Genomic DNA, 10,190 nt, shown 5'->3' on the forward strand with positions numbered 1-10,190 from the left:
GAGCTCATTAAAACCCCCGGAATAGAATACCACAGGTACCACATTCTTTAAGCTCTATAGGTACTGCGAGATGTTTCGCCCTGATGCTTTTAAATGATAACAGTAGAACGACTTAGCAATGATACTTGATCGACTGCAGGATTATGCTGCTAAAGAAAGGCTTGCAGATATTGTTTTTTCATAGTTCAGAATAAAACCTTATCCACGGAGCAGTTTCAGCATGATGCCAGGATGACAAAGCATGCAGGCCAAAACAGATGCATACTTAGACATTGACGCGTCAACATCGCACTAACCCTACCGTGCTTCCAAGTCCCAACAACCAAATCCAAGCTACTCAACTTCTACTAGCTGCCATATTAAGTTATTAACAGCACAGGTAAAAAAATGGAAAATCCAAATGATTTCACTTAAACTTAAGTAAAATCTATCCAAATCGGATGTTTTGGCAAGACGAGACGTAGAACATGAGTCATTCTTCTATCTCGATGAATTTGGTGCGCACTGTATGTGGCGAATCAGTGAATCGGGTACGTTCGGTATGGCAAAGGTAGTTCGATTACAACAACAACAACAACAAAATTAATTACAGGTCGATCGCAGACTTCGCAGGAACACAACTGGATAATTTTGGACCACCCATCCAAATGAGGGATCCGAATTCATTCGGCGAGATAATGATCGGTGGCAGGATCAGATTCCACACTATCTGAAGCTGACCTGAATGCTGCTGTAAAGGTGAGCTGAACTGAACTACTGACCAAATAGAGAATACTACAGGTGGTCAGTTCGAGAAGAAAGATACAGTGCCACTCCAGGGTCACAGCTGGGGCAAACCAATTCAGCCGAAAGCCTAATTATGAACCTAGAGATGGATCATCGATCTCTTAATGGCCCCCCAAAAAACACCAGCATGTCATGATCATGAGTTCATGACACGAACACAATACACTCCCATTCATCACCTATACGAATGTTTACAGGTGGTTCTTGATACTATAGCGATGTACTCCAGTATGTTATCTCTGAACATTAGCTACTAGTTCACCGAAAAGCTTAATTAGCAAAACCATCGCCGGCCGGAGACGGATGATCGCCGGCGACGAGCGAGTCGAGCTGAGCCAGCTACTTGCCGTGCTTCAGGCCGCGGGGTCCCGCGGACTTCTTGATGGACGCGATCCTTTGCAGTCTGATCTGCTCTCTGAACCTTGCGATGAACTCCTCCGCCTTCTTGTCCACCTCGTTCTCGTCCACCTCTGGCGTCGGCGGCGACTCCCTCGGCGAGTTCGTCCTCGTCGAGTACGCGCCAACGCCGTCCTCGTCGTCGTCGCTGCTCTCGGTCTCGTCCGAGGAGACCGCCACTATGCCCAGGATTGGGTCGCTGCTCCTCCTCTCGTACTGGAACCTTGGGACGGCTTGGTACTCTCTGTATCCATACGGCTCTTCTGATCCATGCGAACTATCCGCTGCATTGCCGGCTTCGTTTTCGTCAGGCACTTCTTGGATTTTGGGTTGGATTCCTTCTCTTGGCCTGATTGTTCTCACTGATCTACCGACTGACGGCGATGACGACGAGGAGGAGCCGTCGAAAGAGCTTCTTGGCGTCGCCGGCGAGGAGTTGGTGTAAGTCGAAGAACTGTTGAAGCTCTGCGAACCCTGCTGCGAGTAATGGTCCTGATCTCCTCTGCCTTTCGTGCTGTGATCCTGCAGCTCCTCCTTGAAGCTCTTCGCCGCAGTGGTCCGGCGGTCAGCCACAGGGTGGTAACTGTGAACAAGGAACGGCGGCGGTGGCGGAGGTGGCGGGGGCGGTAGGGAGGAAATGGAAGACTTATACGTGCTCCTCCGCTTGGGGACGGTGGCGTGCTCCTCGCTGGCCTTGGCCAGTGTCTCATCGGACATGGACGACGCGGGCGACAGCCTCTTCGGCGACGGTGAGGGGCTGCTCGGAGTCGGTGGTGCGTCGAACCTCCCGGACCGTGACCGCCACGGGATCGGCGAAGGGAGCACGGTGTCGTGGGCGCGCGGCTGCGCACGCGACTCGCCGTTGCCGTGTCCCGCCGCGCCGGAGTCCTGCGGCCTCAGGGCCCGGACGGGCAGCGACAGTGCCGCCTGCTGGGCCACGGTGTGGCTCCGCCCGCCCCCGCCTGCCGCCACCATGACCACAGGCTCCTCGGGGTGGTGCAGCGCGCTCCAGGACCGCGCCCCGCCGCCAGCGGGGCTGTCGGGCACCCCGTCCTCGCCATCATCGTCGAACACGAGGTCGCCCTGGAACATCCGCGAGACATACCTCGCGTCCGCCTTCCCGGCCGCCGCGGCTGCATCCTTCTCCACGCGCCCCCCACCGTCGTTCCTCCGGCTGAAGAGCCCGTACGACACGGCGATTCCGACGAAGAGCAGGTGCAGCAGCTCCCACACCTTGGCCAAGAACGCCTGGCCCCCGCCCCCGCCGCCGCCGCCGTCCCCTTCCCCCGCCGCAGGTGGCCGTGGCGACGGGAGGAGCGGGAGCAGCAGCACGCAGAGCGCCACCACGGCCGCCCTGAACGGGAAGCTCCCGAGCACCGACGCCGCCTGCACCACGGCCATCGCGAGAAGAAAAGAGAAGAGAAAAGGGAGACGAGGCAATGCCGCAGCGCGCCCTTTAAAGCATTTTCCCCGAGCCAGCCTCTCTGCTTTTGGCGCCAAGTAAAGTTGCGAGAGCTCGTGGTGGTGGCGCACGGATTAAATTCCTTTCGCTCGCTTTATGGCCACCGGCCTGGCTCCCTGCTGCTGGCTGCTGCCATGACTTGGTAGAGTTGAGATCGATCGATCGAGATGGCATCTTCTGTTTTTTTTCTTGTTCTTCCTTGGTAGTTCGAGATGGAGATGGGTGTTATTACTTCGCGATGAAGAGAGGAATTTTGGCGGGCAAAAGGGGAGGAATTTCGTGTCCAGGGGAATCGACGCTTCCATTGGCGAATCCACGCTACCACTAGCATGATGCCGTGTACATTCCTTTCCATGAGAGTCTCTCAGGTTGAATTGCGCAGAAACGGACGCAGGTCATGATTCGGCATGTTGCGATACATTCGCAGATCATGTAGTGGGTAGAAAACGAAAATCTTAGCATGTTTATGAAGACTCTGCTCATTTCCTGATGCAGCTGATATTGAGAAAATGAGTTCGCTTATGCATGATATGATCATAAGAACTTAACGTACATTAAAGTGTGTCCTATAATATCGGTGTAAGAGCATTTGTAATCGAACCCCAAAATTAACTTCAAAAATCCGTTCTCACAATCTAGCTCCAAACTTTTTGTGAGGGTTTTGGAGGTTGCATTATATTGGAACGCCCAAAACTATCTCCCAATAATATCTCTTCGCATTAGAGCATCTCCAACAGCCGTCCAACACGCCGCGCGTTAAAAGCTACTTTGCCGCGCGCCCAACGCCTGGTTTGGCGCGGCGGGCAGCGCTGGCTCCAACAGCCGCGTGCAGCGCGCGCGACTCGCCGGCGCATGCCATATGTTGCATTTTGGACACAAAATGGATTTCAAACATTCAAAATGCAATGAACATGGCATAATATAATTTCACACAAACAAGTTGATGAATAAAAGTTCATGCCCACAAGTTCATCCAACCAAGTTCAAAATGCAAACCAAGTTCATGACACAAACGAAAGACACATCAAGGCTCATCCTCGTCGTCGTCCTTATCTTCCTCCGATTCATCCGACTCCTCCAAGACGATTCTTCCTCCTCCTCATCATCATTGTTGCGCACCGCATCACGTGAAGCTCGGATGGTGTTGGCAAGATTTTCAACGGCATCTTCATGGGAAGGTGTGTGAGGCACACCGGAAGACATTCCGCCCATGGCGGCCGGAGGTGCACCCATGCCTCCCATGAGAGACGCAAAACTCATGCCTCCCATGCCGGCCATGGCGCCGGGAGGTGCTCCAAAGCCACCCATGCCTCACATGGTCTCCAGGGTAGCTCCAAAGCCACCCATGGCACCCATGCCGCCCATGGTAGCTCCGAAGCACCCATGCCTCCCATGGCGCCAAGGCCACCGCCACCCATTACGCGAATCATGGCTCTTTTTTGGATCAAGACTTCTTCACGGGCAAGATTGACATACTCTTTTTGCGCCTCATTGAGGATAGATGTGTCCAAAAAGAACAAGTGCTTCTCCCAATCCAACAATCTAGTTCGCTCCTAATTGCTCACCTTCCTCTCCTCCAAAGCCACCTTCCTCTCCTCGGCCGCAACCCTCCTCTCCTCGGCCGCCAACCTCCTCTCCTCGGCCGCGGCATCTTGGTTCCTTGCCATTTTCCTCACCTCGTTGGCTTCTTTTCTTGCCATCACAATAGCTTCCATAGCATTTTTGAGCTCATCATCTTCTCTCCTCTTCTTCTTTTCTTTTGCGTCTTTCTTGCACCCATCCGGTCGTTTTGGCTTCGAGTATGAAACTGAGTTGGGTGTGGGGCTTCTCTTGCCGTCATCACTTGATGCATCCTCCTCATCATCATCATCCAACTCAATTGTTCGCTTGCGTTTGTTGCTCAAATCCAAATCATCACGCTTCTTCCATTTCTCATCATCCTTCAACACGTCATAGCAATGAGGCAAGATAAATGGCCTTCCTTTCTTGATTTTCCCCTTCTTGGTCCTCTTCTCCTCTCCTTTAAACAAGTTTTGTCAATGTTGTACTACATGAAAACAAAACAAGTTAGCACTCAAACACCAACAACAAGTATGATGAACATGGATGAAATGACACTTACTCTATCGTCCTCATTAGTGCCACTTGGGTTCAACTTGTCAACCGCCTTTTGTGCGGCTGCCCAATTTTGACAATCCTTGTTGATTGTCGACCACCGGGATCGAAGAGATCGGTCGGAGCGGTCAATTCCACTCACGTTGCGAACATCAAAGTGTTCCTTCATCCGAAGCCAATAAGCATCTCTACTTTGATCACCTCCAACGGATGGATCCCTCGACACTTGCAACCAAGTATTGCATAGTAAGATGTCTTCGACGTTGGTGTAATTGCCCGCTCTTCCTTTCGGTGCGTCGACAATGCCCTCACCATCCTCGTCCACATCGAACTCATGGTCATCGAAGTGCATGTCATTTGGTTTGAGACCAATGCGAATTGTGGGAGCCAACACCCATAGTTGACATGTATGCATCATCGTTGAGACTACAAAGTATATAGAACAATGCAAATAAGCTATCGATATGTACGCATTCAAAAAATAACAAGAAAAAATAAGTTGGGGAAATTTTCTACCTTTGGGGCATATCCTCAAACACATTGTGCGCGTCGGCCGCAGGCTCAACAAGTGAGCTCGCCGGCACTTCGGTAGCCGCCGCGCCTGTCACACGCCATGCAAGATTCTTCCTCGACGCCTTCGAGGTGCCGCAGCTGTCCGCTGCCTTGTTCTTCTTCGCGGATGTCTTGCCCTTCTTCGGCCGCGCCGCATTTGGGAGCTTCGAGGGGGTGGGTGTCGGTGTCAAAACCAGCGGATCTCGGGTAGGGGGTCCCGTACTGTGTGTCCAAGGTCGATGGTAACAGGAGACAGGGGACACGATGTTTACCCAGGTTCGGGCCCTCTCTATGGAGGTAATACCCTACTTCCTACTTGATTGATCTTGATGAATATGAGTATTACAAGAGTTGATCTACCACGAGATCGTAAATGGCTAAAACCCTAGAAGTCTAGCATGTATGATTATGATTGCCTCTATGGACTAAGCCCTCCGGTTTATATAGAAACAGGAGGGGACTAGGGTTGTACAATACAGAGAAAGGAATCTTCATATCCGAACGCCAAGCTTGCCTTCCACATCAAGGAGAGTCCCATCCGGACACGGTTGAGAGTCTTCGATCTTGTATCTTCACAGCCCATCAGTCCGGCCCATGTCCACTAGGTCGGACGCCCGAGGACCCCTTAGTCCAGGACTCCCTCAGTAGCCCCCGAACCAGGCTTTCAATGGCAATGTGTCCGGCGCGCAGACTGTCTTCGGCATTGCAAGGCGGGTTCTTCCTCCGATGACTTCAAAGAGATGTATTCGGCCTTCCATTGAATGTCGTACCTGTAGGGAATCGTAGCATAATTTTAAAATTTTCCTACGTTCACCAAGATGCATCTATGGAGTATACTAGCAACGACGGGAAAGGAGTGCATCTACATACCCTTGTAGATCGCGAGCGGAAGCGTTCCAATGAACGTGGATGACGGAGTCGTACTCGCCGTGATTCAAATCACCGATGACCGAGTGCCGAACGGACGGCACCTCCGCGTTCAACACACGTACGGTGCAGCGACATCTCCTCCTTCTTGATCCAGCAAGGGGGAAGGAGAGGTTGATGGAGATCGAGCAGCACGACGGCGTGGTGGTGGATGTAGCGGGATGCCGGCAGGGCTTCGCCGAGCATATACGAGAGAGAGGTGTTGCAGGGGGAGAGGGAGGCGCCCAAGGCTGTAGTGCTGCTGCCCTCCCTCCCCCCTTTATATAGGCCCCCTTGGGAAGGGGGGGCGCCGGCCAAACCCATCTAGGGTGGGGGCGGCGGTCAAGGGGGGTGCCTTGCCCCCCAAGGCAAGTGGGAAGCCCCCCACCCTAGGGTTTGCAACCCTAGGCGCATGGGGGGAGGCCCATGGGGGGCGCCCAGCCCACTAGGGGCTGGTTCACTTCCCACTTCAGCCCATGGGGCCCTCCGGGATAGGTGGCCCCACCCGGTGGGCCCCCGGGACCCTTCCGGTGGTCCCGGTACAATACCGGTAACCCCCGAAACTTTCCCGGTGGCCGAAACTTGACTTCCTATATATAATTCTTTACCTCCGGACCATTCCGGAACTCCTCGTGACGTCCGGGATCTCATCCGGGACTCCGAACAACTTTCGGGTTTCCGCATACACATATCTCTACAACCCTAGCGTCATCGAACCTTAAGTGTGTAGACCCTACGGGTTCGGGAGACATGCAGACATGACCGAGACGCCTCTCCGGTCAATAACCAACAGCGGGATCTGGATACCCATGTTGGCTCCCACATGTTCCACGATGATCTCATCGGATGAACCACGATGTCGAGGATTCAATCAATCCCGTATACAATTCCCTTTGTCAATCGGTATGTTACTTGCCCGAGATTCGATCGTCGGTATCCCAATACCTTGTTCAATCTCGTTACCGGCAAGTCTCTTTACTCGTACCGCAATGCATGATCCCGTGACTAACTCCTTTGTCACATTGAGCTCATTATGATGATGCATTACCGAGTGGGCCCAGAGATACCTCTCCGTCACACGGAGTGACAAATCCCAGTCTCGATCCGTGCCAACCCAACAGACACTTTCGGAGATACCCGTAGTGCACCTTTATAGTCACCCAGTTACGTTGTGACGTTTGGCACACCCAAAGCACTCCTACGGTACCCGGGAGTTGCACGATCTCATGGTCTAAGGAAAAGATACCTGACATTGGAAAAGCTCTAGCAAACGAAACTACACGATCTTTTATGCTATGCTTAGGATTGGGTCTTGTCCATCACATCATTCTCCTAATGATGTGATCCCGTTATCAATGACATCCAATGTCCATAGTCAGGAAACCATGACTATCTGTTGATCAACGAGCTAGTCAACTAGAGGCTTACTAGGGACACGTTGTGGTCTATGTATTCACACATGTATTACGATTTCCGGACAATACAATTATATCATGAACAATAGACAATTATCATGAACAAAGAAATATAATAATAACCATTTATTATTGCCTCTAGGGCATATTTCCAACAGTCTCCCACTTGCACTAGAGTCAATAATCTAGTTACATTGTGATGAATCGAACACCCATTGCGTCCTGGTGTTGATCATGTTTTGCCCTAGGGAGAGGTTTAGTCAACGGATCTGCTACATTCAGGTCCGTATGTACTTTACAAATATCTATGTCTCCATTTTGAACACTTTCACGAATGGAGTTGAAGCGACGCTTGATATGCCTGGTCTTCCTGTGAAACCTGGGCTCCTTCACAAGGGCAATAGCTCCAGTGTTGTCACAGAAGAGAGTCATCGGGCCCGACGCATTGGGAATCACCCCTAGGTCGGTAATGAACTCCTTCATCCAGACTGCTTCCTGTGCTGCCTCCGAGGCTGCCATGTACTCCGCTTCACATGTAGATCCCGCCACGACGCTTTGCTTGCAACTGCACCAGCTTACTGCTCCTCCATTCAAAATATACACGTATCCGGTTTGTGACTTCGAGTCATCCAGATCTGTGTCGAAGCTAGCGTCGACGTAACCCTTTACGACGAGCTCTTCGTCACCTCCATAAACGAGAAACATATCCTTAGTCCTCTTCAGGTACTTCAGGATATTCTTGACCGCTGTCCAGTGTTCCATGCCGGGATTACTTTGGTACCTTCCTACCAAACTTACGGCAAGGTTTACATCAGGTCTGGTACACAGCATGGCATACATAATAGACCCTATGGCCGAGGCATAGGGGATGACACTCATCTTTTCTATATCTTCTGCCGTGGTCGGGCATTGAGCCGTGCTCAATTGTACACCTTGCAATACAGGCAAGAACCCCTTCTTGGACTGATCCATATTGAACTTCTTCAATATCTTGTCAAGGTATGTACTCTGTGAAAGACCAATGAGGCGTCTTGATCTATCTCTATAGATCTTGATGCCTAATATATAAGCAGCTTCTCCAAGGTCCTTCATTGAAAAACACTTATTCAAATAGGCCTTTATACTTTCCAAGAATTATATATCATTTCCCATCAATAGTATGTCATCCACATATAATATGAGAAATGCTACAGAGCTCCCACTCAATTTCTTGTAAACACAGGCTTCTCCATAAGTTTGTGTAAACCCAAATGCTTTGATCATCTCATCAAAGCGAATGTTCCAACTCCGAGATGCTTGCACCAGCCCATAGATTGAGCGCTGGAGCTTGCATACTTTGTCAGCATTCTTAGGATCGACAAAACCTTCCGGCTGCATCATATACAACTCTTCCTTAAGGAAGCCATTAAGGAATGCCGTTTTGACGTCCATCTGCCATATCTCATAATCATAGTATGCGGCAATTGCTAACATGATTCGGGCGGACTTCAGCTTCGCTACGGGTGAGAAAGTCTCATCGTAGTCAACCCCTTGAACTTGTCGATAACCCTTAGCGACAAGTCGAGCCTTATAGATGGTCACATTACCATCCGCGTCCGTCTTATTCTTAAAGATCCATTTGTTTTCTATGGCTCGCCGATCATCGGGCAAGTCAGTCAAAGTCCATACTTCATTTTCATACATGGATCCTATCTCGGATTTCATGGCTTCTAGCCATTTGTCGGAATCCGGGCCCGCCATTGCTTCTTCATAGTTCGAAGGTTCACCGTTGTCTAACAACATGATTTCCAGGACAGGGTTGCCGTACCACTCTGGTGCGGAACGTGTCCTTGTGGACCTACGAAGTTCAGTAACTTGATTTGAAGCTTCATGATCATCATCATTAACTTCCTCCCCAGTCGGTGTAGGCACCACGGGAACATTTTCCTGCGCTGCGCTACTTTCCGGTTCGGAAGGGGTGACTATCACCTCATCAAGTTCCACTTTCCTCCCACTCAATTCTTTCGAGAGAAACTCCTTCTCCAGAAAGGACCCGTTCTTGGCAACGAAGATCTTGCCTTCGGATCTGAGGTAGAAGGTATACCCAATAGTTTCCTTAGGGTATCCTATGAAGACGCATTTTTCCGACTTGGGTTCGAGCTTTTCAGGTTGAAGTTTCTTGACATAAGCATCGCATCCCCAAACTTTTAGAAACGACAGCTTAGGTTTCTTCCCAAACCATAATTCATACGGTGTCGTCTCAACGGATTTCGACGGTGCCCTATTTAAAGTGAATGCGGCAGTCTCTAAAGCATAGCCCCAAAATGAGAGCGGTAAATCGGTAAGAGACATCATAGATCGCACCATATCCAATAGAGTGCGATTACGACGTTCGGACACACCATTTCTCTGAGGTGTTCCAGGCGGCGTGAGTTGTGAAACTATTCCACATTTCCTTAAGTGTGTACCAAATTCGTGACTTCAATATTCTCCACCACGATCTGATCGTAAGAATTTTATTTTTCTGTCACGTTGATTCTCAACCTCACTCTGAAATTCCTTGAACTTTTCAAAGGTTT

At 50.7% G+C, this 10,190-nt stretch overlaps 1 protein-coding gene across 1 annotated transcript; it reads right to left on the reverse strand.

Moving 5' to 3' along the window:
• Positions 1-566: 566 nt before the first annotated feature.
• On the reverse strand, positions 567-2,710 carry LOC109755148 (uncharacterized). Its single transcript, XM_020314033.4, has one exon. It carries the CDS (start codon positions 2,581-2,583, stop codon positions 1,126-1,128), a length of 1,458 nt encoding a protein of 485 aa, XP_020169622.1. The 5' UTR covers positions 2,584-2,710; the 3' UTR covers positions 567-1,125.
• Positions 2,711-10,190: the final 7,480 nt, after the last annotated feature.

Source organism: Aegilops tauschii, chromosome 1 (assembly GCF_002575655.3).
Source record: "Aegilops tauschii subsp. strangulata cultivar AL8/78 chromosome 1, Aet v6.0, whole genome shotgun sequence".
Classification (NCBI taxonomy): Eukaryota; Viridiplantae; Streptophyta; class Magnoliopsida; order Poales; family Poaceae; genus Aegilops; species Aegilops tauschii.

Coding starts and splice junctions, on each gene's coding strand:
- LOC109755148 (XM_020314033.4), bottom strand. CDS start 2,583: ATGGCCGTGGTGCAGGCGGCGTCGGTGCTCGGGAGCTTCCCGTTCAGG.